Source organism: Bos taurus, chromosome 16 (assembly GCF_002263795.3).
Source record: "Bos taurus isolate L1 Dominette 01449 registration number 42190680 breed Hereford chromosome 16, ARS-UCD2.0, whole genome shotgun sequence".
Taxonomy (NCBI): Eukaryota; Metazoa; Chordata; class Mammalia; order Artiodactyla; family Bovidae; genus Bos; species Bos taurus.
In genome coordinates, this window is record NC_037343.1 from 41888299 (window position 1) to 41916221 (window position 27923).

At 54.2% G+C, this 27923-nt stretch overlaps 1 protein-coding gene across 4 annotated transcripts; it reads right to left on the bottom strand.

The window, feature by feature from the left end:
- Nucleotides 1-13: 13 nt before the first annotated feature.
- Nucleotides 14-27221, bottom strand: C16H1orf167 (chromosome 16 C1orf167 homolog). 4 transcript variants are annotated; one of them, XM_024976558.2, is made up of 21 exons: nucleotides 27051-27221; nucleotides 22676-22808; nucleotides 20353-21620; nucleotides 20106-20149; nucleotides 19457-19664; nucleotides 18232-18368; nucleotides 15541-15656; nucleotides 14812-14998; nucleotides 10731-10906; nucleotides 10067-10253; nucleotides 8266-8416; nucleotides 8027-8181; nucleotides 7127-7335; nucleotides 6100-6244; nucleotides 4371-4754; nucleotides 3555-3831; nucleotides 2099-2192; nucleotides 1568-1718; nucleotides 1212-1347; nucleotides 764-874; nucleotides 14-307 (listed from the first exon to the last, which is right to left on the bottom strand). In XM_024976558.2, the coding sequence occupies exons 2-21, from the start codon at nucleotides 22743-22745 to the stop codon at nucleotides 131-133; spliced, it is 4383 nt and encodes a 1460-aa protein (XP_024832326.2). In that variant the 5' UTR covers nucleotides 22746-22808; nucleotides 27051-27221; the 3' UTR covers nucleotides 14-130. The 4 variants fall into 4 exon arrangements, with proteins under 4 accessions (XP_024832326.2, XP_059731691.1, XP_059731692.1 ...); XM_059875708.1 differs by having other exon boundaries at nucleotides 22676-22827; XM_059875709.1 differs by having other exon boundaries at nucleotides 22676-22827; nucleotides 27119-27220.
- Nucleotides 27222-27923: the final 702 nt, after the last annotated feature.

The window sequence follows — 27923 nt, forward strand, 5'->3', positions numbered from 1 at the left end:
ACAGAGAAGTGGCTGGGGTTAAGAAGGGTGTTTTATTGTCCTTCAGAGTTCTTGGCCTGGGCTCTCTGTGGCCTGAGCCTGCGCTCCGCAGATGGGTGGGGCTCCGATCTGTTTTCCTTTCCATGACAAGTCACAGCTGCAGCTGGGCCCCCTTCTCCGCCCCAGGTCCACCCAGTGCTGGGGCTCTGGCAGTTTCCAGCCTGCTTCCAGGCCTCCTGAGGCCTGCCTTGCTCCAGGGCCTCATGCTGCTGCTGGCTCTGGTCCTCAGGGCCCTGGCTGCCAGACACTGGTGCCACTTCTTAAAGGCCTGGAATCAGGGAGGGAGGTGCTCTTTGGCTCCCTTCCAGGTCTGTGTGGTCAGTACTGGGCCCAGATCCTTCTGTCCCTGAGGAAAGAGAGGGCCCTTCCCTCTGCCCCAGGCCAAAAGCCCTGGCTCAGGATACATGTGATCTGTGACCAGGGAAGCTAGGCTCTGCATGTCAGGAAGGGGTGACGCTCAGCAACCCACAGCCATCACGGGCTGGTGTGACCAACAGCTGTGTCACGGGCCAAGCCTTGTTCTCAACCAGTGACTGTAGGGCTGGGCGGAGCCCTTGGTCACCAGCTGAATTAAAGAATCCAGGCTGTTTTCTCCTAACAGAATTGATCCGTCCTTGAAAACGGAGAGGCTCTGGGGACAGCCGCCAGGGAGGGTGCAGCTCAGGAATGCTCAGGTGTGGCCCTGTTGGGAAGGGCCTGCTGGAGATGGGGCCCCTGCCGGTACCTGGGAAAGGACCCGGCCATCCTCCTGACTCTGTAACCGCTGAGCCACCTGCAACCGCAGGACGCGCCACCGCCACAGTCGCCAGGCCCATCTCAGGTGCCGCTGCCTGAGCTGTGGGGACAGTTGCTAGGAGGCCCTGAGCTGGGCCCACCGCTGTCCCTGGCAGCCCCCAGCACCCCAGCTGCCTCTCCCCACCTGCAGCCCTGATGGAAGAGGGGGCCATTCCCTCTGCTTCAGGCCAAAAGTCCCAGCTCGGGGGAAAGGGGGTGTGACAAGGGGATGTCATCTGAGATGTAGTAACAGTGCAGGTCCCTGGGCCTGTTCCCAAGGTTTCAGGCTTGGTAGGTTCAAAGACCAAACTTGGAGAGACAGCGTGTCCAGGGGTTAGGGCTGGGAAAGGGATGGGATGGGCAATCAGCGTGGGGTTGGGAAGGGGCCCCCCACTCACCAGAGTCCGCACCAGCCTCTCCGCCCCCTGAACATCTACCCAGCGCTGCCACATGGCTGCCTGGAGGCTGGCCTGCTGGGAGCTCTGCAGCCGGCGCAGCCGGGCCTCAAGTCGCCAGCACTGCAGGTATTTCCTCCTAAGGGGAGAGGCCTTGGTGGGTCCTGATGGCCATTACAACTTCCTCGTGGTCAGGATAAAGGGCAGAGCTCCAGGCCTGGGCCTGTGCCCCTGGGATCCTGTGGGACGAGCACTGGCCGGGGAGGGGTGGGGGCCCAGGTCTGGCCAGGGTCAGGCAAACCCTTCGGCCTGTCCCCCATCTTCATCTCTCCCTCTCTACGCACACCCTCTGCTCCTACCCAAGATGCCTTGTCTTGCCCTCGAGGTCTCTGGTTTCAGAGCTGCAGTCCCCTCCTGCCCCGGGAGGGCGCTGGCCCGAGGTCCAGCAGGCGCACCTGGGCCCCTGCAGCTGGAGCTGGGAGGTGGGGCAGAGGGGAGGCTGGCTGTCACCTGGAAAGGGGAGTTGGAAGAGGTTAACACATCACTCAGGGGAGGAGACTTACCGCCCCGATGCTTCTGGAGGTTGAACTGTAAGAGAAGGGTGAACAAGAAATGGTATTGAGCGAATGAAGCCAGTGTCCCTGCTTCCACCACAGCTGCCCAAGTCTCCTGTGGCCCAAAGAGAAGGAACCGGGTGGGGCGGGAGAAGTTGTCATTGTTTTCCCAACATTGGGAAATGTTCCAGAATAGGAGATGGGTAGGGAAGACAGTAAATAGAAAAGACAGGTTCGTAGAGAGCTCGATGCTGATTTCCAGGCCTGTGAGGGCTGGTAACTGACTCACCGCTGCACTTCAGACCTCGTTTATCCCCAGAGGGAGGGTCTCCTTACTCTGAGCCCAGGACGCTTCTCCCCGCATCCGTCCACTGGGGCTGCGGTGCTGGGTTGGGCTGGGTCCCATGGCCCATGGCCTGCAGCTGCAGGTCTGAAGGAACAGAGAAAAACCTGAACCCCAGTGACCTGGCAGGATTCCTTTTCTGTCCTGCCCCAGCCAGTCAGGGGACTTCCTGTTTGTGTGTGCACAAGTGGGACGGTTCACATTGCCTCAGGTTCTCCTGTGAGGCTTCCAGAGGAGACAGGAAAGGGCCAAGAGTAATGTGGCCCTTGGTACACGCCACTGCCTCTTCCCACATCCTCCTATGTGGCTGGAGACTGGAAGGCAAGTGGACTGATAAGAGCTGCTGCTCAGAGCCTTCCTGTGTCAGGCACAGCCTGTGAGGTGGGCATTTCTCTCCCTAGTTAGTGACATAAAATTAAAAGTTACTTGTTTGAGGCCCCACCTCTCCAGAGTGGTTTGACTCCAGGGCTGGAGCCCCCAGTGACTGCTCTATACAAGTGGGGGCGGGGGGTTCTCAAAGGGAGCCTGTGCCACCAAGAGATGGCATAAAGCCTGTCCCTGTTAAGTGAGGCCTGCCTGGGCACATGTGTGCATTCGGTAGAAAGAAGGGGGCCTGGAATTCACCCTAGTACCACTGGCCATTCCTGGCATCTACTGTATTTTGTTTCTACAAGCCTCAGTTTCTCCATCAGTAGATGGGATCCCTGCCTGCCTTTGCTGACAGGAATGGAAGTGTTTATAAACATACTCTGAAAATAAAGTTGTCTTGAAACACAGGTCTAGAAAGAAAATACCCAGAGACTTCAAAATCTGCAGTTGCCATAGCCCCGCATAGGTGAAAATGCAGATTCTGCAAGTAGCCAAAGCTAGTCCCTTTCAATTCCACTTAAATGACTTGAATCTTTTTTCTTAGAACCTTCCTAGAGGCTATGGCATGCTTCCTGGCATCCTAGAGTAGGATTCTTGATGCTGCCAGTCATCTAGAGGAATACTGTGTGCCCTGCAACGAAGTGTCCCTAGACTGCTGTGCAGTGGCACTGTGGCTGGAGTGACGCTCTCACTGTGGCTTCTCCCCTCCTGTTAGGCTACCCAGCTCTTTGTCACCATTTCTACTGAACTCGATTACCTATGTTGATCCTAGGCTGCACCTTGACTTGGGAGTTTAGGTGTCTGCTCTTTAACAGTTGCCACCCAGGGTGTGCCTTTGTAGCAGACTGCACTGGCCTGGCACTTGGCAGGTGCTCAGTAAGTATTTGCTGATGGTCCCACAGTTGGCTGACTGCCAGACCAGAGGCTGTCTGAGAACTAGTAGGGGTGGTGTCCACAAGGCCACTGGGATCCTGGAGAAGCATCCAGCCACCCTTGCCACCTGGGCTGAATCAAGCTGATTCTGAGGCCACTGGCCCTCGGGTCATTTTGGACCTCCCACCTGACCCAGCCCGGCCTCACCTGGCTCTTCAGGGCTGGAGGGTTCATCAGCACCAGGAGGCGCCCTCTGGTGGCCATCCCAGGCCAGCGCCGGAGGCTGGCCCTGGGCCTGGCCGGGTGGGCTCTGCTGGCTTTCTGGACCTCCGCCTGTGGTTCTAGCCACACTCTGAACAGCGCTGTCTGCCACTGGGCCCAGTGGGTTCGCAAGAAGCGCCTGGGCCCAGCCTGCTGGAAGTGGGTGACTGCAGTTCGCTGGACATGGCCCTGAGTCGCTGACTGGGTCCAGGTCTCTTGGACCCTGGGGGGAGGGAGGAGCCCACACTGAAGTCATCGGGCCGGGACTTTCCAGCGGGTCCAGGCAAAGCCCCATGCCTGTGCTCCCCTCCCTCATCCCTCTCCTGTTGAAATCAGGTTCAAATGGGCATGGAGAGCGGCAGAATATTACATGTGGGGACAGAAAGCGGGCCTGCCCACTGCTCCTTTGTTCCCATCCCCCCACAAGCACTGCTGTATATTTTCAGCACCTGGTGTGCGTCTGGCCTGAGCTGAACTGAGAGCATGCCCATGGTAATCCTGGGACCACCCTGCAAGGCAGGCCTGTTATCTTCCTTTGACCTTCAAAGTCAGACTTGCCCAAGGAGGGAGTGGCTGGAGAGTACAGAGCTGGCATTTAACCCCACGACTAGCTGCAATGACCAGGATGTCCTATCCCATGACCCCTAGCCCCCTGAGCCCCACCACTAGCCATCAAATACCCTGTACCCTGACACTAAACAAGTTCAAGGTCTAAGCTGGCCCCACACAGTACGGGACTGCCCTCAGGTCGAGGGCACCCACCTGGCGCTCAGAGTTGGGACAGCATGGTCTCGAATGACCTGGTGCTGGCAGGACTCACGTGCCCACAGCATCCAGCAAAAGGCCTGGGCCCTGGAGCTCTCTCCTGCCTGCCGACGGGCCGTGCGACACAGGCCTGGGGCCACTCGCCTTGCAATGAAGGCCTGCTGGGCCCAGGTCCTCCTCAGCTGCCTGTCTGCCTGGCACCTCTGCTCTCGGCTTCTCCAGCAGGAGGCCTGGGCCACACGCAGCTCCCAAGGCTGGGCTGTGGCCGCTGGGGCCTCACTGGCAAACGTGGCCCTGGGTATCCGTCTGCTCAGATCATCTTGGAAGGCTGGATGCTTGGCCCAGGAGGCTTTCACGACTCTACACCAGGCCTGGAAGTGGCTGCAGAACGGGCAGAGGAGGAGCCTAGGTGGCTTCCCAGTCAGAAGTCTCATTTATTCAAAGTTCAGTTCAATCGATCAGTCGTGTCCAACTCTGCAACCCCATGGACTGCAGCAGTCCAGTCCAGGTATTCAAAGCTACACCTGAAACTCGTCCACAAACCATCACAGGTTATACACGGTTTTGTATACACAGCCTCGGTGCCTTAAGAACATCTGGACCAGACTTCCCTGGAGGTCCAGTGGTTAAGACTCTGCCTTCCACCCACTGCAGGGGGCTTGGGTTCAATCCCTGGTTAGGGAACTAAGATCCCACATGCAATGCTATGCAGCATGGCCAAAAAAACAAAAAAATCAATAATTTCTTTTTTTTTTAAGGAAAAAAAGGAAATGTGGACTGATGTGTGACAGGTGAAAGTCCTGGCTTTCATTTAGGGGCCTCAGCATGCGTGCACCCTGGCTGCTGAGGGCAGGCTGCCTGGGACGGTGTGGGAGCCTGGTGGTGTGGGTCCAGGTCCCCTACATCAGGGGAACAGCTACACCCTGTCTTCCCTCACACGGCAACTCTAGGGCAGGAGGTCAGTGAGGGGACTGTGGTCAGAGGGGCCAAGAAAACATCAGCTACTCTGCAGTGAATGGTTCACTGCCCCTGTGGGAGCACTGAGAATGCCTGTGAGTTTGTATAGAACCAACCCTGGGAGAAAACATGATCTGTCCCCTTCTGCTTTTAAACACGCGCCCAGGTAATTCCCTGGTGGTCCAGTGGTTAGATCTCCATGCTTTCATTGTCAAGGGCCCTGGGTTCAATCCCTAGTTGGGGAACTAGGATCCCACAGGCTGTGGGGGTGTGGCCAAAGATAATTTTTTTAAAAACCACATGCATCTATGATCTGTAGATGTGTGTCACTAGACCATCTCTGTTTCAGATTTCACTCTCTTCTTTGACTATGGAATTCTCCTGTGCTGTGATTCATTAAACAAGATGTGGAGTTGGAACACATGTTCCAGTGGCTGTTTGAGGAATTGGTTCCCCCATCTTAGCTGTGAGCTTTGAAACCAAAGGGCTGACCCAGCCAGGAGGTGGAGACCCAGGGCTTGTCAGGGAATTGGGAGGGGTTAGGGGCTTACTATCCCCCATCTCCTGAACAACATGGAGAATGGAAGCTTGGTGGTTTTTGACTCCAGGCTGGGGTCTCCCTTCATGCCCCTGTTGCCTGGATGCCAGGTCTCCAGCCTGGCCTGTCTCTTGAGCTGCAGAGGCCACCCAGCCTCCCATCCCTAGGCGCTCTCCCTGCTGCTTCTGGGGTGGGGATGACCCTCGCACTCCCACCCCCAGGCCCACCCACCTCTGCAGTAGGAGCTGCTCTGGACTGGCCACCACGGGTCTCCGGCGAGCTGCCGCCTGCTGCCAGCCCCAGAACATGGCCCTCCGCAGGCCCTGGAGGCGGGCCTGCACCCACCGCTGGCACTTCTCTTGCAGGAATGCCTGTCCTGTGGCCAGAGAGATGCTGAGGTGCCTCTGAGTGCTCATTCCAGCCTCAAGCCTAGGCCTTGGGGAACCATGGGCCCCTGCTCCGCCAGCCTCAACCCTCTACCCAAGCGGGAACGGCTAACTGGGTTAAAATTCTCCCATTACAGGTGTTCTACTGGTAACTAAGCCAACCAACTCATAGAGTTCTTTTTTAGTTTCTTGATGATGTTTAGGAATCAGGAGAATTTACACAAAAATATAGATTTCCAGCTTTTCTGTAAAAACAAAGGTCTGGCAACACTGGGTCAATATCCCTGGGCAACAATTGGGTCAGGGAAGCTGCTGTCCCCAGTGGACAGGACATAAATTTCTGAACATCCAAGTCCCCACCTGCCAGCCCACTGATATGACATTGGAGGAGTGAGAAGCCTCTAAAATGGCCCCACTGACCCCTGCTTTCTGTGCTGGGCTCTGAGGACCACCTGACTCCTAAAGGCCAGGTGAGGATGATGAGGATGCAGATGAAGATGGTGATGATGATGGTAACACCCACAAGGAGCTGGGTTCTGAGCCAAGCACTTCATGTGGATTGTCTTATAGAATCCTCACCACCACCCTAGCAGGTGGGTACCACTGTCCCCATTTTATGGATGAATAAGCTGAGACTCAGGTTAAGTAGCTTGTTTAAAGTCCATACAGTCAGGGAATGGAAGAGTGGGGAGTGTAAACCCAAGCATACAGCATCCGCACACACACACCACACCCCGCCCCCCACACCCTGGTCCCAATCTGTCACCCAGTCCATCACTGGAGTCTGTGCTAGAGGACCTGAATCCTGGACGTCCCTGCCGGACCTTGGCCCCTCCCTCACCCCTGGTGCCCCGTCCCAGCCCCTGACTCACTCTGCCAGTAGCAGTGCCAGTGGCCCAGGGCACGTCGTTGCAGTCTCCGGCCCCGTTCCCGGGCCCGCAGCTCCACCTCCCGCTGCTGTACCAGCCGCTGCCGCCACAGGCCCAGGGCAGCCCTGCCCCTCCGATCCCAGGCCCAGCGGGCAGCCAGCTCTCTCTGGGCCCCTTGGGCTGTTGCCCAGTGGCTCCAGTCAAGGAGGATGCTGGAAATGGGAGCGTCCACCCTCAGGTGGTCACTGCCACCCTGGGCCAGCCTGGCCCTGCCCTCCCCTCCCCTCAGCAGCAAGGAGGGGCTTGGGTGACCCTTTCTCCTGTTTCCATTATGGAGGAGGAGGGGTTGCTAGGGGCTGGAGGGCTTCAACGCTACCTTGAGGGTCATGCTGACAGGTGGTCAGGATACAATGGGACCCCAGACGCCCGATGCCAACTGCTGTGATGAACAGCGCTGTGAACTAAGTGCTTACTAATGCTAGGTACTGGGCTTGCTAGGGGATGTGCGTGCCCCTACCTCACTGAGGCCCACCAGTGAGAGCCCTAGTATGAACCCCATACAAATGGGGAGATAGAGGCACAGAGAGGTTAAGCAACTTGCCCGAGATCACACAGCTGGTGTGGGACAAAGCTGAGATGACCACAGCCATGAAATTTCTGGGAGAAATGAATACTCTCCCTTACATGATCCCTACCCTCCCCCTCATGTCTCACAGCAGGGCAGGGTAGGAGGGCAGTACCTGAGTCTGGGGAGTGAAGGGGGGCCCTCTAGGATGCAGACCCCAAGGAGACGCAGATGGAAAAGCAAGGATTTCTGGGAAACAGTAAATCCACAGGGCTGGGGGCGGGGGCGGGCGGGGTGGGCGGGCAGCATGGCTCCCCTGCCCTGGGAGGGGTCCCTACCGCCTCTGAAGCGTGCTCTGGTGCCACCTCGCTGCGTCCCGGGACTGCTGGGCCCGCGCCCGCCAGAGCAGAAGGCATCGCCCCTGCTGTCGCTGACCCGCTGCCCACAGAAAGCTCAACTGGAGCATCTCCAGGAGGGCGGGGGCCCTGGAAGCCTGGGGAAGGAGTTGTGGAGTCCTGGGTGCCCTGGCTTGCCATCGTCTCCTCCCCCGTACTCCTCCCCACCCTCTGCCCCTCACCTTGTCCCGGGAGCTTCTCCGGTGTGTGCTGTGGCCTGGCGGTGGATCTGGGGCCGAGGCAATCCTGGTGCTGCCCGGATCCTGTGCTCTCAGGCGCCAGCCCCTCAGGATGTGCCGCAGTGCCCGCCACTGCACGCCCTTGAAGAAAGAGCTACAGGAGGGGGCAGGGGAGTGCCAGGGTCACACGTCACCTGTGGCTGGGGCTGCTGGAAAGGCACAGAGCTGGGCACCACCAGACTGGCTGCACACTGGGACCACCTGGGACTCTAAGAGATACCGGGGTCCACTGGGGCCCCACCCCTGAAGATTCTGCTTTACTGGTCTGGGTGCTGCCTGGGCTTCCCAAAGTCCCAGGGTGACCTTTATGAGCAGCTGAGGCCAAGAGCACAGCTCTACCTGCTGTGATCACCTGCTTGATTCTCACCACACTCCCGGTGTGGGGGGGGACATGCAGTTGATGGGGGGTGGAGCCAGGCCCAGGCCCCCAGACCCAAGACTCAAGAGCCCACACCAGTATTTCTGCCTTCACTTGGTTCCAAAGGTAGGGAAACGGAGGCTTGAGGAAAGGTCATTTCCTCAAATGCCAAACAGTGGCAAACCTGGGATCCTAGCACTGGTCTCAGGCTACAGGGAACCCCAGACATGTCGCAGGGAGATATGGACTGTGCCCTGGTACCCAAATGCCAGAGGACAGCCTGGCAGAGGGAGGGCTACATTCTGAAGGATCACGGTGAGTTGAGTGTCCCTGGAGTTCCAGCATTAAAAGAGACTGAGGGTCCAAGTGGACCAAGTGGGTGTGGGGCTGATGGATGCCAGGCGTACAGCTTTTAAGGACAGAATTCTTAACCCTGCAGCTGCTAATTTTCATTCCTCCTGACATCCTACTAGTGAAGCTGACCCCTCCTAACCTCCACCAGCCCCCTCACCCACAACCATCAGCCCGGGCCCTGAATCCCAGCATCCTGTCTTGTATAAAAGCATCATGAAGAAGGTCTCACTATAGGGACTTTCTTGCTGAAGATTCAGTGTGATTTAGAGCACAGTGCTTGACCCCTCTGAGCCTCAGTTTCTCCAGCTGTGTAATAAGGCAACTGTGCTGTGTATTGGTCGTTCAGTCGTGTCCGACTCTTTTCGGCCCCAAGGACTAGCCCACCAGGTTCCTCTGTCCATGGGATTCTCCAGGCAAGAATACTGGAGTGAGTTGCCATTTTCTACTTTAGGGGATCTTCCCAACCCAGGAATCAAATCTGCATCTCCTGCATTGGCAGGCAGATTCTTAACCACTGAAGGGAAGCCCCAGTAAGGCAACTGGGGTCAGGGAAAAGTGGCTCACTTTTATTCATTTAGAGTATCTACTCTGTGCATACAGGCAGTCCAGGCACCTGCGAAATACTGGGAGGCACTGGTGAGGAGACAGACATGGTTTCCCACTTAACTAGGAGATGGGTGAGATGTGGGTTCAGGTTCTGAGGAGGGAGTTGAGCATTAAACCAACCTCCCATCAGGTTCCGGCCATCCTGGTGGGATTCCATGTCTGTGCCCCTGGCACGCCCTGCCCACCCTCCCCACCCCCTGCCACCAGCTCTCTGCTCAGCCACTGTCTCAGTGTCCCTGGGTCACCTCCCACAGCTCCACACCCGCTGGGCACCACAGGGTGCCAGGCCCCAGGCTGAGACCACAGGAAAGAGCAGGATGCCACCTGTTCCTTATGGAATGCTCCATCATGTGCTGAGCACTGCTCGCACGCCCACCCTAGGTTCCCCCAGACCCTATCCCAGGTCACAAGCTTGTGGTCACCTACTTTGCCTGCTGGCGCTGGGACAGCCGCGTCCTCCAGAGCAACAGCACCCGCTGGAGGGCCAGCTTCCGGCAGGCTTCTTGCAGGGAGCCCTGGCCTTGCTCCTGAGGCAGCACCCGGGCCGCAACCATCAACCTCAACCCATGGGCTGTGGCCCCTCCAGGGACTGAGCTGAAGAGAGCCATGTTCTCTGAGAAGTGGACAAGAGAGGAATCAGTGACCTCTCTCTTCCTAAAGCCATTGGCGGTCACTGCCTCAGCCCCTGAGGACCCCTCTCCTCATGGGCACTGCCCCCTCCCACTACCTCCAAACCCTCCCCCATCGGGACACCTAAAGATCCTGTTTGGTCTGAGGTGCGGGGGCTGTGCGTCCCCCTTAGATTCGGGGCTTCCCAGGAGTAGGGGCTACATAGCCCTTCGAGGTGGAGGATGGAACGGGTTTCTTCTCTAGAGGAGCTCATGACAGCGGCCAGGATGGGGGCCACCAAGGCCTGCTGCTCCAGGGACCCTCCCAGGTCTGCCAGGCCGCACCCTTGAGAAAGCTCCCAATCTCATCACCTCCCATCCCGAGAATCTGTAAGTCAACCAGAGCAACTGCAGAAGGAGCTGAAGTGGCGCTGTTTGCTGGGTGCGGGGAGGGGAAGCCCTTTGGCCAGCCGCTCACTCACCTGCCTTCTGCCAACAAAGGGACAGCTGGGCCACCTTCGCCCCATCTGAGGCCCGGAGCTGCTTCATCTGCATCCACTGCTGCAGGCACGTCCTCAGGGTCCCTGCCTGGCGGTTGGCCACGTGGTCCCGGTACCGGGTCCCTCTTTGCACGAAACGCTGCCAGGCCCCAAAGCACCTGGATAGCCAAGAGAAAGTGCTGGTGTTCATCGTAGTGACAGCAGCTACAGCCACCGGCCATGTGCCAGACACACCACTGAGGCCCTGGGCGAGCCACTCACCTCACTGAGCCTCGGCTTTCTCATCTGTAAAATGGGGCTGCTTTAAGGATAGTGAGGCATGCCGTCTGCTCAGGCCACACCACCACCACTTCTGGGTGCCTGGCAGTTCTTTGCTGCCTCCTACCTGGCCTCCCACATCCACTGTCATCCCACCCCTCTGGTCAGTGCCTACACCATAACCAGAGTAATATTTTTCTTTCTTTTTTAAAAAATTGTATTTTTATTTTTTGGCCATGCCTCAAGGCTTGTGGGATCTTAGTTCCCCGACCAGGGATCAAACCTGTGCCTCCTGCAGTGAAAGTGTGGAGCCCTAACCACTGGACCCCCAGGGAAGTCCCTAGATGTCAGGAAGCATTTAACAGGAGGCTTCCTGTGTGCTGTTTTGGATCTGTCAGGAATTCTCTATTCCTTATTAATTCCTGAATATTCAGGAATTAAGAGGAGAGGCAAGCCTGTCCCAGGGGCTGAGGAATCCAGGCATTTCCTTCGTTAGTTTTTCTATACGGTGATAAGTACCCTTTTCCTTCTTGTGAACCATATGGTAAAAGTGATTATTTACAACTCTCTCTCTCTTTAATATGGATCGCCTATGTTTTGTAAGTCTGGAACTTTAATCTTTATCTTTGCTGAGAATAACTACAGTATATATGCCCACACCATGTTGATTAAAACACCTTTGTTCCATCAGAGCTTTGGTCCCCGTGTCTTGCTTTCTCTCTCTGTCTCCCTCTCTCTCTTTTCCAAGAGCTCAGAGGCTCTCTGAGTTCACTTTTCTGCCCAGGCTTCTAAGACCCTCTCGAGAAGGCGCTCTGCGCCTTCACCCCATTGAGAGGGTGCCTGAGGCCTCCTTGAACAGAGCAAGCCCTGTGCCAGGGGCTTTATTGGCTTTCTGTGTAAACCAAGGAATATCAGCCTCTTTCTCTCTCCTTTACTTTCTTATTGATCGACTCCGGACCACCAGGTTCCGGTCCATTAAAGGACCTCAACATCTAGAGAAATATTTTTCAAGTGTTAGTCGCTCTATTGTATCTGACTCTTTGTGACCCTGATAGACTATATCCCATCAGGCTCCCCTGTTCATGGGATTTCCCAGGCAAGAATACTGATGTGGGTAGCCATTCCCTTCTCCAGAAATCTTCCCGACCGAGGTATGGAACCTGGGTCTTCTGCATTGCAGGCATCTTATTCTCTTGCTAAAATCCTCCAGCAGTAGTCTCCTTGCTCTGATGAAAATTTCAACTGGTCCCCACTGCCAACAAGGCCCTCTCTGATGATCTGCCCCCCAACACCATTGCACACCTTTCCAACTTCATCTCAGACCACCCTGGCCTCCAACTCTGTACTAACAGGGTTCCAACTTGACCGTCCTTCTTTGAATTTTCCATGTTCCCCTGTCAGAGGCCTTTGAACATATTGTTCCCTCTGCCTGAAGCTCTTGTCTGCTCTCCCTCTACCAGTCAACCATGCATCCTTCCCATCTCTGCTGAACTCCGGTCGAGGTCAGCTCCCTTTGTTAGACGGTCTCACAGAGAAATTCCCTAGTGGTCCAGTGGTTAAGAATCCACCTGCCTATGCCAGGGACATGGGTTCAATCCCTGGTCTGGGAAGATCCCACATGCCATGAGGCAACTAAACCTGTGCAACACAACTACTGAGTCTGTGACCTCTAGAGTCAGTGCTCTGCAACAAGAGAAGCCACTGGTGTGAGAAACCTGCACACTGCAACTGGAGGGTAGCCCCCACTCACCACAACTAGAGAAAGCCCTCGCAGCAATGAAGACTCATGCAGCCAAAAAAAAGTTCTCACGGAAAACTCTATCAGGGGATGCAATCAGCAAAATGCAGACAGTGGGAAACTATCAGACAAACAACCTGATTTCTTCAACAGATCACTGACAGGAAGAAAACAACAAAAAACTCAGAGGGAACGCCATAGACTAAAAAGACTTTTGACGATTCCTCAACCAATGGCAGCACATGGGCCTTATTTAGATCCCGATTCAAATGAATGATAACAACACATAGTAGAAGTGGAAATTTTACTGTTGACCAGCTATTTCTTGGTGTTAAGGAATTATTCATATTTCAGGTGTGATCATGGTATGGTGGTACGCGCGTGCTCAGTTGCTTCAGTCCTGTCTGACCCCATGGACTGCAGCCCACCAGGCTCCTCTGTCCATGGGATTCTCCAGGCAAGAGTACTGGAGTGAGTTGCCATTTCCTCCTCCAGGGGATCTTCCCAACGCAGGGATTGAACCGGTGTCTCTTGTGTCTCCTGCATTGGCAGGAGGGTTCTTCACCACTAGCACCACCTGGGAAGCCCATGGTATGGTGGTTCTGTTGTTTAAAAGACTCTGTTTTAGAGATGCTGCGGAGGTATTTACATATGAAATGACAGGATGCCTGGGGTTTTTGTGGGGGAAGTAGCTAGGGTACAGATGAAACAAGTTTTCTCAGGAGGTGATTTTCTTGATGGGTACATTGAAGCTGTTTATTCTGTTTTCCTACTTTTATGTAAGATAAAAATGTCCCATAATAAAATAGTTAACAGGGAAAAAAATCTTCATGTAGCTCTGTGTTCGTTCCCTTCACAACACTTAACTTGGGTGGTATTCACACACACACACATCCTTTGTGATTGTTAATTTCCTTCCTATCTGTCCCTGCACTGAGTCATGGGTTCCATGGGCCTTAAGCTCTGCTTATAATTGAATCCCTGGCTTCCCAGGTGGCTCAGTGGTAAAGAATCCATGGTACATATACACAATGGAATATTACTCAGCTATAAAAAGGGATGCATTTGGGTCAGTTCTAATGAGGTGGATGAACCTGGAGCCTATTATACAGAATGAAGTATGTCAGAAAGAGAAAGACAAATGCTGTATATTAATGCATATATATGGAATTTAGAAAGATAGTACTGATGATCCTACATGCAGGGCAGCAAAGGAGACACAGATGTAAAGAACAGACTTTTGGACTCAGTGGGAGAAGACAAGGGTGGAATGATTTGAGAGGATAGCATTGAAACATGTACATTGCCATACATAAAATAGATGACCAGGGCAAGTTTGATGCATGAAGCAGGGTACCCAAAGCTGGTGCTCTGGGACAACCTGGAGAGATGGGGTGAGGAGGGAGCGGGGCGGGTAGAATGAGGGGAACACATGTATACTTGTGGCCGATTCATATTGATGTATGGCAAAAACCATCACAGTATTATAAAGTAATTATCCTCCAATTAAAAAAAAAAGAATCCACCTCCCAATGCAGGAGACACAGGAGATGTGTTTTGATCCCTGAGTCAGGAAGATCCCCTGGAGGAGGAAATGGCAACCCACTCCACTTGCCTGGAAAATCCCATGGACAGAGGAGCCTGATGAACTGTAGTTCATGGGGTCACAAAGAATCAGACAGGACTTAGCAACCGCGCACGCATGCATAAATAAATCCCAGCCCCTGGGTGGTGTCTGGCAGCTCTTAGTGTCTCACTAAATGGTGGATGTATTCACTTCTTATTTTCATTGGTCTCTCAACACCAGGAGTCAAGAATTGACTTCAGGGGCTTCCCTGGTGGTCCAGTGGTTAAGACTCCACACTCCCGTGCTGGGGCCCAGGGTTTGATCCCTGATCAGTGAACTAGATCCCACATGCTGCAACTAAAGATCCTGCTTGCCTCGACTAACACCCAGTGAAACCAAATAAATAGATATTTTGTAAAAAATGGACTTAAAAGGCCTCTCCCAGCTGCATCCCACCCTCTGCCTCAGGGAAGGTGGTCCCCATCCTCTCTTCCCCCTACCTGCAGAGCCAGGCTCTCCGATGCTGAGGGTCCAGTGGGGCCACCCAGGCTGCACCTGCAGCAGGAGAACGCCAGGTGTGGGGGGGCCTCCCCATCCTCTGAGTCCTCAGCGTGGCCTGGGAGGCCTCTCCCTGGACCCCCTTCTCCTGCCTGGCCCATTCCTTCTGATGGCACCACAGGAGGAAGACTAAAGGGAGGGAAGAAGGCGGGAAGAGAGAGTGAGTGGAGGGGAGCAACAGGGCCAGGAGGGACCACTGAATTCTGGGATGCCAGGCTGAGTGGCCTGGGACCAGTCAGTCACTCTCCATCTCTGGGCCTCAGTTTCCCCATGAGTGAGTCATGTCTAAGGACTTCCCAGTTCTAACATACAAGCTTCTGTCTGGCCTGTGTCCATCTTCCATGGCACACAAATGCGGGATGTGCCCCTCTCCTACTATGTGTCCTTGAGCTGGGCACTTAATTTCCCTGTGCCTCAGTTCCCCGTCAGTGAAATGGGCACAATGCCTTGCCAAGGTCACCATGAAACTTAAATGAGATCTTGTCTGGGAAGTTGCCAGGGTAGATACTCAGTAAGCACTCACTTACTCACTGAGGAGCCCTTAACCCCCCTGCCCTGCCCAGTGTGGGGGCCTGGGCCTACCCTGCCTGGCTCCATGTGCCCAGTGTAGGGACTCGGGCCCTGCCCTGCCTGGATCCATCTCCCCCTTTCCCCAGAACCCCACGTCTCACCAGCCAGATGTTGCAGAGCCTGCAGGATCGGGACTCCCCTCTCTCCTCCATCTGGCCTCAGCCCAGAACGCAACAGAATCGGCTGGGCTCCCGCCTCCTCTCTCAAACTCCCTGGACTGAGAGTGAAGTTGCCCAGGTAGAAACTGATGCCCTCCCTGGCCTAGGGAGGGCACCCAGTCCCAACCCATCCACCCCAGTCCTGAAGGACCATTTGCTGGCAGGAGCGAAGGTGCGCTGAGCCACCCCCCTGTTCTATTCCAGACAGTACATTCTGTTCCTGATATGTGAGTAATTTGTGGGGAGGGTTCTGCTTTTGCTGTAATCTCTTTAATACTATTTGGATTTTTTTACAACAAACATGCATTAAAATAAATATTACTTAAATAAATATTTTAAACACAATTGTTTAAAAATAAGAATGGGACTTCCCTGATGGTCCATCCAGTGGTTAAGAATCCACCTGCCAACAGGGAACATGGGATCAATCCCTGGTCTGGGAAGCTCCCATGTGCCTTGGGGCAACTAAGCCTGTGCACACGACTACTAAACCTGTGCTCTAGAGCCCGAGAGCCGCAGCTACTAAAGCCCATGAGCCTAGAGCCTGCGCTCCACAAGAGAAGCCACCACAGTGAGAGGCCTGAGCGCCACACAAAGTGTAGCCGCCACTTCCTGCAACCAGCGACAGCCTGCAAACAGCAACAAAGACCCAGCAGAGCCCAAAATAAATAAATAAAATCTTAAAAATGAAAAAAAGAACAAAAACAATACATCGTTGGAACAGAAAACTGAGGAACTGAAAATAAGCATCTTAAACCTCACTGCCCCAGAAATGACCACTATTTCCATTTGACCTTTTTTGGGGGGACAGGGGAAAATGAGATTTACTTACTTATTTTTAACAGTGGTAATTAAAATACACATAAAATTTACCATCTTAACCATTTTAAGTAAATATTCTAAACACGATTGTTTTAAAATAAATATTTAAAACACAATAACCATTTTAAGTGAACAGTTCAGTGGTGTTAACTAATTCACACTGTTATGCAACATTTTAATATTTTTCCTTCTGGTCTTTTTTCTATGCACTATTTTTCATTCATAGAAAACAATATCTTGGGTACTGAAGTGAAGTGAAAGTCACTCAGTTGTGTCCGATTCTTTGCAACCCCATGGACTATACAGTCCACGGAATTCTCCAGGCCAGAATTACTGGAGTGGGTAGCCTTTCCTTTCTCCAGGGAATCTTCCCAACCCAGCGATCAAACCCAGGTCTCCCGCATTGCAGGTGGATTCTTTACCAGCTGAGCCACAAGGGAAGCCCAAGAATACTGGAGTGGGTAGCCTATCCCTTCTCCAGCAGATCTTCCCAACCTAGGAATCAAACCAGGGTCTCCTGCATTGCAGGTGGATTCTTTACTATCAGGGAAGCCCATTTGGGTACTATTTTTTCTTTTTGTTGCCACACAGTTTGTGGAATCTCCCCAACCAGGGACTGAACCCAGGCCCTTGGCGGTGAAAGCACAGAGTCCTGCAGCAAATTCCCACTGGCTGTCTATTTTACATACAGTAATGCTTATGTCTCAGTTTGCTATATGATGCAGGGAGCTCAGACCCGGTACTCTGTGACAACCTAGAGGGGTGGGATGGGGAGGGAGGCTCAAGAGGGAGGAAACATATGTATACCTATGGCTGATTCATGTTGACGTAGGGCAGAAACTGGCACACTATTGTAAAGCAATTATCCTCCAATTAAAAATAAATAGAAAAAAAATTTTTTTTTTTTTTTAAAGCACAGAATCCTAACCACTGGACTGCCGGGGAATTCCTTCTTAGGTACTATTTTGATGTGGGGGAGCTGTGCTGGGTCTTCATTGCTGCATGGGCTCTTTTCTAGTTCTGGCAAGTTCTAGTTGCAACTAAATGCAACTACCCTCTAGTTGCATTTGAGCGGGCTTCTCATGGCAGTGGCTTCTCTTGTTGTGGAGCACGGGCTGTAGAGCACACAGGCTTCGATGTTGTGGCATATGGGCTCAGTAGTTGCGATTCCCTGGGCTCTAGAGAAGAGGCTCAGTACCTGTGGCACACAGGCTTAGTTGCTCTGCAACAGGTGGCATCTTCCCAGATCAGGGATTGAACCCATGTCTCCTGCATTGGCAGGTAGGTTCTTCACCACTGAGCCACCAGGGAAGCCCATTAGGTACTGTTTTTTAACCCTCTTTTTTTTTTCTCCCAGCATTAAAAATACCCATATGCAAATACCCATAAAGCTACTTCTAGAAAGGAGGATAAGATATATAAGGAGGGAGATGAAACTTTTGAATTAACTGAAATACTTGCAACTATCTTCAATGTTTTTTCAAATCAAGCATGCATTCCTATTATGATTATTATAATAGGAAAAAACACCAATAAAGATATGGAAACAAAAAATAAAAAAAGAATGGGGAGGAATTTTTAAAATCTTGATAAACGTCATATTGAACAGTTGCCAAATGTTTATCACATGGTTAAATAACAATTTTCTCACTTGATGTTGGATAGTGAAGTTTTCATAGGTATAAATAATGCCACGATGGACATCCTTTTGCACAAATCCTTGTCCACATTTGAGGGGAAGTAGGGGACAAGAAGGGAAGGCCACAAGCACTGTCCAGGTCACACTGACCAACCTGGGGTGTCCCAGACTACCTGCTTCTCCAGGCACCATCCACCACAGGCTTCCTTCCTGAGGGGCCTTGGTCCTGGTCTCCCCCGGAGGACAGAGGTCTTGGCCCAGCCTGGACGTGAGGCTGCCCTTGTTTGTGCTGCTGAATCAAGTGTCTCCACTAGGTCAAGAGAGAAGGGGAAGAGGGACGTTGGCTGATGCCTCAAATGTGCTCTGAGCGGGAAGGGCAGAGACAAAGTCAGACACTGTGGTCTTAACCAATTAGATGCCCTGCCTCTTTGGGAATGAATGGATGGATGGATGGATGGAGAAATGGAGCCCAAGAGGCAGGGTTTTCCTTGGGAGACAAAACCTGGAGCTAGACCCTCCCAAAGCACTTTTCCTAAGGAGGGACAAACACTGAAATGCCCTCCCAGTCCTGGCTAGCAAACCTCTAGTAAAAAATTGTTTAATCGCTAAGTTGCGTCCAACTCTTTTGACAGCATGGACTGTAGCCCACCAGGTTCCTCTGTCCATGGGATTTCCCAGGCAAAAATATTGGAGTGGGTTGCCATTTCCTTCTCCAAGAGATCTTCCTGACCCAGGGACTGAAACTGCATCTCCTGCATTGAGGGGCAGATTCTTTACTGCTGAGCCACCAGGGAAGCCCCTAGTTTAAAAAAAAAAAAAAGCAACCACTTAAATAGCAGTTTGCTATTTGCTTGCTATGTGCTAGGCAGGATTCTGAGTTCCTTATATTTATTAATTTAACCTCACAACAGGGCTTCCCTGGTAGCTCAGCTGGTAAAGAATCCACTTGCAATGCGGGAGGCCTGGGTTCCATCCCTGGGATGGGAAGATCCACTGGAGGAGGGCATAGCAACCCACTCCAGTATTCTTGCCTGGAGAGTTCCCATGGACCGAGGGATCGCAGAGAGTCAGACACGACTGAGCTAATAAGCACAGCACAACCTCACAACAACCTTGAGAGGTATGTACTATTGTGAGTGCATTTCAGAGCTAAAGAGACTAAGGCACAGAGAGGTCAAGTAACCTCCCCAAGATCACACAGTGAGAAAATGTGGAGGAAAGGAAAGTAGTGGAAATAGGATTTGAACTTGAGCAGAGTTCAGTCACCTGTCTGGGCTGATGCCTGCCCGCTCTCCTGCTAATCACTCAGGGGGAACAATCTGTTCCCCAAGAGAACCTCCTCCCCAGACACACAGGTGTTTCATCACCTCCTCATGCCCCAATCTGGAGGTTCCTAACCTTCTGGAAGGTCCGGGCCAGCAGAGCCTGCGTGTGTCGCTCCCATGCCGCATCCAGCTGGGCCTCCCGGAGCCACAGTCCCCACCGCAGTGCTCGCAGACCCCTGCGTAACAGCTGCCGCCGGCCCAGCGCCACGGCCGCCGCCACTGCCCGCTGCCGCTGTGCCCAGCGCCACCATCCTCTGAAACATCTGGACAGCCACTGCCAGCTGGGGACAGACGAAGCTGACCAGGGGTGGGCCTGGCCCCCAGCCCCAGAGAGCAGCTGGAGGCTCAGCACCACCCACATTGCCTTTCCAGCATGGAGGGTGATGCTCCACCCCAAGGCAGGAGGGCTGGCGGGACACTGGGAGGACTTTCCTCTGCAGAGGGCTAGCCTTGGAAATCCCATAAAAAAGGGCTCCTGGAGGCGGGGGAATGCCCTGTTTGACTGCCAAGAGTGCAGGGCAGCCTGACAAGTTTCAGATCCCAGGAAGCAGCAGCCCCCACGTTCCTGTCCTTAGGGGCCTGGGAGGTTCCCTCCCCCTTAAATTCTGCAAGGATCTGTCAGCTGGGCCTTATGGCCATCAGGCCCGAATCTGCAGGCAAGTGGGACAGGAGCTGTTTCCAGAGCGTGGCCTCGGTCCCCACACCACAGCACATATCCTCACCGGCCTAACTCAGGCTCCAGGTTCACAGTGTTTCTGGGTTTGTTCTTGGAAAATAAAAGAACACAACACACTCTCAGGCCGAGAAGCAAGCAGGACTAGATACCCCCTGCTAAGCCTGCCTGCCCAAGGCCTCCCTTTCGAGGGAGGGTGACAGGGTAGTGACAGCCATCTTGGAGTGAGAATTCCTGGGAGGGAGGGCAGCCCCCAACCCAGAGTCCCCTAACTCCCAGACTCCTCTGGCCCCTACCTGCAGGGCACTCCTCGTGGAGGCTATGTCTGGCGGCCCGGAAGTTGACCTTTCTTTCTCCCTGCTTATCCGCTCCCTTGGGGCCCTGTTCCCTCCTTCCTGCCCAGGGAGGATGCCCCAGGCTGAACTGGATGAGGTTGAAAAGCAGAGTCTGGCCTCCCTGCTGGCCGCCCCTGGAGGGAGCAGGGGGTCCCCCCTCTGCCCCCAGCCGTGTGTAGTCCCTGGGGAGCACTGCTCTCCTTGCCTTAGGGGGCAGGCAGAAAGGACCACCTGCTCAGGGTCAAGGGCATCCCCAGGCAGCATCTCCAGAGTGGTCCTCAGTGATGCATGCTTGCTGCTTGCCTGAGAGTCTGAGAGACGCTCCTGGGCCCCCTGTGTCTCTGGGAAACCGGAATTTCCCCTGAGGCCTCGGGAGTGTCTCCTCCTCTCATCCCAGGAATCAAGAACAGGCTGGCAGGGCCGGGAGCAGACAGGGAGTGTCTGGCCAGCTCTGGTCCAGAGCTCCTGCCGCACAGGGCCTGGGGGTTCCCGGGATGCCTGGCACCTGAGCCTCACTGCCTCGCACTCCAGGCGTTGCACGCAGACCAGCAGCTGGTGAATGGCAGCTTGGGATGGGGCCTGAGACGCGATCTGGGCAGGGACAGCCAGGTCTTTCAGGGTCAGGGGTTCCCCCACGAGCCTGGAGGTCCAGCCCCCCAGGCCACACTGGGATCTGGGGTCTGACCATGTGGGCCCTTTGAGTGGGGCCAGCCCCGTAGTAAGCTTGATGTCTGGGCAAGAGGTATCTGTGGCCAGCAGCCAGGACCGCCTCAGATTGGAGGATGGATGAGCCAGTGGCCCTCGTGGTAGGGGGCTTCCCTGGGGCATCAGGTGGGGCGAGAAGCTCTCCTGAGGCTCTGACCAGAGTTGGGGACTGGTGAGATGTCCACACTCAGCTGTGTGGGTCTCCCTGGCGCATAAATTACTTTGCTGGATCGCAAAGTCTTTGGCTGTCCCTTGGGGTCTCCCAACCAAGGACTGCAGGTTGACCTGCTGCCGGAAACTTGAGTTGGTCAGCCGGCCGGTCGTGTCCCTCAGGCTGAGGCCCAGGCTGGGGCTGGGGCTGCGGCTGGTCAGGTTGCTCTGGACTTGGCAAGGTTCCTGGCACAGTGCTGTCCCCAGGCACGGTGTGGCAGCAGGTCCTGCCCTCTCAGCCGGGCCCATGGGCACCCACCGGCCGTGTCTACTGCCCAGGCTGACACCCAGGCTCTTCCGGAGTCTCCATGGCTCTAAAGAAAGGACAGACAGTTATGTGCTGGGGGAGGACTCTGTGGTCAGTGCTCGGGAGGGACAAGGGAGGGAGCCCAGAGTCCAGAGGTCTGTGTCAGCTATTGTCCCGGGTGGACCGATGGATGCACCCCAAGAGCAGCAACCTGGCATCAATGCAGGGAATCAACGTGGGGATGGGGCAGGGGCTCGGAGGAGGGCAGCAAGAAGCAGGGAGAGAGTGGGGAGGTGGCTGAGGGGTGTCCCAGGTGACAGGTGATGGGGCTGGGATGGGGGCAGTAGGGTGGAGAGGAAGCAGATCAGATCTGCTGAGAAGGTGAAGGCGTAAAAGAGGGTGAAGGGGAAAGAAGCATCAAGGACAACTCCCTGGTGTCCAGCTTGAGCAGAGGTGCTGGGTGAGGGGGTGGCTCACAGCTGGAGTGAGAGCAAGACCCAACACATTAAAGTGAAAAGGGAGCTGCTCTGGGGACCAAGGGCATGGGGCTTAGAGCCCTCCCCTACGCAGCCACCACCCCCACCACCCCTCTCCACTGCCACCAGTCTCCCCAGCCCGCCTCCCTTCCACCTGGCCTCTTGGGTGCTGGTGAGATGCCTGGGAGGGCCTGGCAGGTAGAATGGGCCATGGAAGTTTGCAGACTGGAACTAAAGTTCAGAGAGGTTAAGTGCCTTGCCCTATGGTCACACAGCTAGAACACAGAGAAACTGGCGTGTGACTTGGAATCTGAACTAGTTCTTGGGTTGCTCCCACTCTTGGCTGCACAGCTCTGTAGCCTTCTGGAATCCCCAGGCACCTGAGCAGGAGGGTTCCCCAGCCCACCACTGCAGAGACCTAGCTCTGGGGCTCCTGTTTCCCCCTTTCTCACCTCACGTCCTGACTTCCTGATCCTCCCTTGGGGCCTGGGCTGGAAGACTTTGTCCTGGTCCAGTTGGCCTCAAACAGCTAATCTCAGGAATTAACAAGGCCCTGGGCTGGCCTGTCTGCAAAAGGGGCTCTGGGCGGCTACCCAAGGGGGCCCTGCTCTTGCCACCTCTGACCCAGACCCACTGAAACTCTTGCCTGGCCTCAGGGAGGTTGCCGGCCTGGGGGGCACATTCTCCTTGTAGCTGGCATCAGGTCTCAGCTCCATGTGCTCCAGGGCAAAGCTGGGGGCAGGGGGCAGTGATCTTGTTCCACACCACAGCTGGCGGTCCTATTTGATTAGAGGGGCTCTGAGGGGTAAGGACAGAGTACCCAGCTCTTACCCAGCCATGCGCATCCCTGGTCCCCAACCCCACCCATCACCAGCATCCCTGGCTGACCTGAGGTCCAGCCTGGCTGTCCTGTTCAGGGCCCCTTTGGGTCTCCTCTCCCCAGCCCCCTACCACCCTTTTCCCTTGTCATTTTCTCGTGTCTTCCGGCACCCACTCCTTCTAACACTGATGACAGATTCCTGTGGACTGCGCATCCCCAGCAGCCCTGTCAGGTAGGGGCTCTTTCTTTCAGAACTCCAGGCAGGATTGAGTGCCCCTCTTTGATTCCTGTGGCCACTTCCCAACCATTCTCCCTCTGTCTTCTCTAGAATGTTCTGGTTCTAAGCTCCAGGCGAGCCAGCAACGAAGTTCTAATAATTTATTTCTTGAAGATGTCAGCTTCGGCTCACTGTCACTTTGTCCAACACACACCTAAGTTCTGGGTGGTTTTACCCTCCATGTGGACGAGCCCTCTAATTCCTGGTCTGCAAGTCCTTGACCTTCTTGCCTCCCACCATCTTGTCCTTCACCCAACCTCAGCCACCGGTGCCCAGGGTCCCCCCAGACTCTGTCATCCTCAATAACTGCACCCCTCCCTAATTTCTGTTTCAGAGCCCACACCCATCTTTCCAGCTCCCTCCTCTGGACCTTGCATGAGACCTGGTCCTCTCTTCTCATCACCCTTTGTCCTTTGATCCTAGATGTCTCTCTCCTGCCTCCTGCAGCTTAGCCATCCAGTGTCCTAACCATCCCCTCTGTGCACTCCCAGCTCCTCCTCTCTGCCACTCACTCAGAAAAATGACAACACAGGTTAAAGTGACTAAAGGAAACCCTACAACTGCACTGGTGGCCTTGCTCAGAAAGTACCACCTCAGCCTCAAGCGGGGCCCCAAGGCTGCTGGAGAATCAGACTCTGGTCCCCTCCTCCCAGCCCTCCCCGATGCTAACTCACACTTTCTCTGCTGTTCTCAGGCCTCTGCCACCACTTCTCTGCTCACCCCCTACAGCAGAACTTGTTCCTATTTTATCCATCAAATAGGGACATCAGAAGAGAAATGCTGGCACTTCCTAGCAGTCCAGAGGCTAAGGCTCCATGCCCCAGTGCAGGGGCCTGGGTTCTGTCCCTGGTCAGGGAACTAGATCCCACCTGAAGGTCTGGATGCTGGGAAAGATTGAAGGCAAAGGAGAATGAAAGGTTGGATTGAGTGAGGATGAGCAGAGGATGAGATGGTTGGGTGGCATCACCGACTCAATGGACATGAATTTTGAGTAAACGCCAGGGGATAGTGGAGGACAGAGGAAGCTGGCATGATACAATCCATGGGGTCACAAAGTGACAGACATGACTTGGTGGCTGAACAACAACAAAAGCTGCAATTAAAGGTCCCGCGTGCTGCAACTAAGACACAGTGCAGCCAACCAATAAATAAACAAAAATAAATAAATATATATGTATAAAGAGAAATGCTGTTAAGTGTCCCCACTTGTCACCTTTGTATCCATAGTCTCTCCCAGCCCCTCCGCCATCCTGTGTGGTCCCACCCCCAGCCTGACCCTCCTCTGTGCTCCAGAGGCCATCCTGTCTGCCCTGCCCAAAGCCAGCACCTGGGGCCACCACTGGCCTCTGAGGTCCCATCCTGTGACTCAGAAAGAGCACCTTCGATCCCTATAGCCCCACAGCTGATTCAGCCCCCCACCCCCACCAGGACACAGAGCTGGGGTGCAGGACACAGGCTATGGTGTGTCAGGGCCTTGTCCCCGCTCCTTAAGTCACTTCCCCCACCATCAACACTTCCCCTTTCTTGACTGATTCATTCCCATCAGCACTTAAACGGTGGTTATTTTTTTCCATCTTTAAAAACAAAAACACCAAACAACAACAACATTCTCCTTTTGAGCCTCCAGGAAGGACCCAGGCCATGTCTTCCCTTCTCATCACCCCCAAATCCCAATTCCTTCCCCACCTTCACCTCTGCTGACCTCACTGCACTCAGGCTCCTCTCACCCCAAAGATCCTTTCCTCTAGGTGACCTCTGGGATGCTACACCCCTGGCCGGTTCTCAGCCCCCAGCTTGCAGGATCTTAGCTTCCTGTTGTTTAGTCGCTAAGTAATGTCCGACTCTTTGCAACCCCATGTACTGCAGCATGCCAGGCTTCCCTGTCCATCACCAACTCCCAGAGCTTGCTCAAACTCATGTCTATCAAGTCAGTGATGTCATCTCATCCTCTGTTGTCCCCTTCTCCTCCTGCCTTCAATCTTTCCCAACATCAGGGTCTTTTCCAATGAGTCAGTTCTTCACATCAGGAGGCCAAAGTATTGGAGTTTCAGCTTCAGCATCAGTCCTTCCAATGAATATCAGGACTGATTTCCTTTAGGATTGACTGGTTGGATCTCCTTGCTGTCCAAGGAACTCTCAAGAATCTTCTCCAACACCACAGTTTGAAGGCATCAATTCTTTGGTGCTCTACTTTTTTAATGGCCCAACTCTCATATCTTTACATGATTACTGAAAAAACCATTGCTTTAACTATATGGACCTTTGTTGACAAAGTAATGTCTCTGCTTTTTAATATGCTGTCGAGGTTTGTCATAGCTTTCCTTCCAAGGAGCATCAAACCCAGTCAAAGTGTGGAATTCTAGCCACCAGACCACCAGGGAATTCCCAGCCCTCTGTTTTCTGAAGGCAGGACACTGTTACTCAGTCTCCTCAGAGTCCCTGTCTCCCTGACTCCAGGTTGCCCCTCTCAGTTTTCCTCCCTCCCTCCTGCCTGTTTTCCATTCTCTTCTGCTGGTTCCTCCTCCTCTCCATGTTCAATCCCAGCCCCCACTCCCACTCCCCTGATGCTCGTAACCCCAGGTGACCTTAGCCTCAGACATTTCTCACCCAGACTCCCACCCCGCTCTTCTTCCAGAAGGACGGCTCCATCGGGACATCCTGACTCCTTACTCCCTCACCTCACATGCAATCCATCAGCTAACCCCATCTGTCCTACCTTTCAAAGACACTCAGAATCTGCCACTGCTCCCCGCCTCCATCCTCACCTCCCTGGGTCAAGTCACCCTCTCTTCTTGCCTCCTAACTTGTCTCCCCACTTCTGCCCTTGTCCCCACACCCAAGAGCCTCCTTCCCATGGAGGGCAGAGTGACCTGTGAACACTGAGATCCAAGTGTGCCCTGACTCAACTCAAAGACTGCCAAAGTTTCCCCAACCTACTCAGTCCTCAACCAAGGCTTTGAAGCCCTACCTCAGGGACCTTGTTTTTTATGTACAAAGTGACGATGGAACACAATCCCACTCTTTGGTTATGCTTGTCTATGGCTGCATATGTTTACTCTCTGACCCCTGCCCTACGCTATCTGCTCCCCACCCTTAGCTTACCCCACCTCCCCCAACCCCCACTCCCTACCCTTGTTCTCTCTGCTCTGAACACATCAGCCTCCTCCATGTTCTTCCAAAATGCTGTGCATGTTCCCACCTCAGGGCCTTTGCACTTGCTGTCCCTTCTGCTCAGAACTATCTCCCTCCCTCCTACCCTCCCTCATTCTTTCAAATCTTGCTCAGACTTCACAGGGAGCCCTTCCCTGACCACTCCCCCGCCCCTTTCCACAGTACCCTCCCTACTCCCTCTTTTCACCCTGCCTGATTTTTCTCTATGACTTTTCTCCACCTAACAGACTGAAGAAATTGCTCTTCTCCCTTCAGTGGACTGAAGCCACTGTCTCTTCTCCTGCTGTATTCACAGCACATAGAATAAACAGTATCTGGCACATAGCAGGGGCCTGTACATTGTGTTAAAGGAGTGACTGGCTGGTACTCAGCATCATGTAGCCTTTAGGATGCTTCCTGTCATTTAATCTGCTCTGCAGCCCTAAGAAGTAGTTCCTTGTTTTCGATGTGAGTTTAAAGCCTGCCCAGCCCAAAGGTTAAAGTAGATCAGCAGCTGCAGAAGGGCTATGCGGGGGGTCCAACTCCACAGTGCATACTTCTAACCAGGACCACCTCGACCCCTACCTCTTTTAAAAGGAGAGTTGAGACAGCTCAATCCACAATATCCTTTCCTACCTCCAACTCCCCTGGTCCCGTGCCTGGACTCACCTGCCCATCTACCTTCTCCTCATACCCGACCCTGTCTGCCCCCTACCCCACAGGCACTCCGTCCTTGGCCGATTAAGGTGATCAGAGCATCTCTTCTCTTCCTACCAGAACTGTTTTCCTGACTTCCTGGACCTGCCCTCCCGCGTGTCTGTCTTCCTCTGGTCCACCTTCACCTTCTGTCCACCTTCACGGAAGGCGGGTCTCAGGCCGGACGGCTAACGACCCAGGTAAGTGGGATGCGTGTTGGGAGACGTCAGAGAGCGCGCCTGCCCAGCGTTCAGCTGCTGCCTGTGGAGGGTGCACGCGGCGCCTGCGTAGGAGTCCCACGGCGGGTGTCTGCGCGTGCGCGGGCTCGAGGGCGCTAGAAGGGACGGTCCTCCGCGATAGGGTACTGGCAAGGTAGGTGGGTTTGTGCAAACTTCTTGCACAAAGCTTTGGATCCCTTCAAAACTGGCTGGAATCCACTCTACCCACTCCCCTCCGCGGTGTGTCGGCCCAGATTCGGCGCAGTCTTACTTTTTTCCAGGCATTTTCTTCCTGCCAAGCCTCTTTGCCTATGTGCTGTTCCTCACCTAGCCCTGCCCTGCTGTTTCCCATTTTCTCTTTTGTAAACACGGAGAGCACGGAGCGGGAGTCAGAAGACTTGTGATCAATATTGATTCCGCTGCTGTCTGACCTTAGGCAAGTCTCTAACTTCTCTGAACCGCAGGCTCATTCCTCATCTGTAAAAGAGGAGTGATGAGATTTACTCGACTGTTTCACGGGTTTGATGTGAGAGTTAGCTGTTTAGCAAGGTGATGCCAAAGAGCCTTTCAGTTCAGTTCAGTTCAGTCGCTCAGTCGTGTCCGACTCTTTGCGACCCCATGAATCGCAGCACGCTAGGCCTCCCTGTCCATCACCAACTCCCGGAGTTCACTCAGACTCACGTCCATCGAGTCAGTGATGCCATCCAGCCATCTCATCCTCTGTCGTCCCCTT

Coding starts and splice junctions, on each gene's coding strand:
- C16H1orf167 (XM_024976558.2), bottom strand. CDS start 22,745: ATGGAGCTGAGACCTGATGCCAGCTACAAGGAGAATGTGCCCCCCAGG. Junction 14,999..15,540: donor GGCTCTGCAACATCTGGCTG/GTGAGACGTGGG, acceptor CCCTCCCTTTAG/TCTTCCTCCTGTGGTGCCAT. Junction 3,832..4,370: donor GTCCCAACTCTGAGCGCCAG/GTGGGTGCCCTC, acceptor CCCTCCCCCCAG/GGTCCAAGAGACCTGGACCC.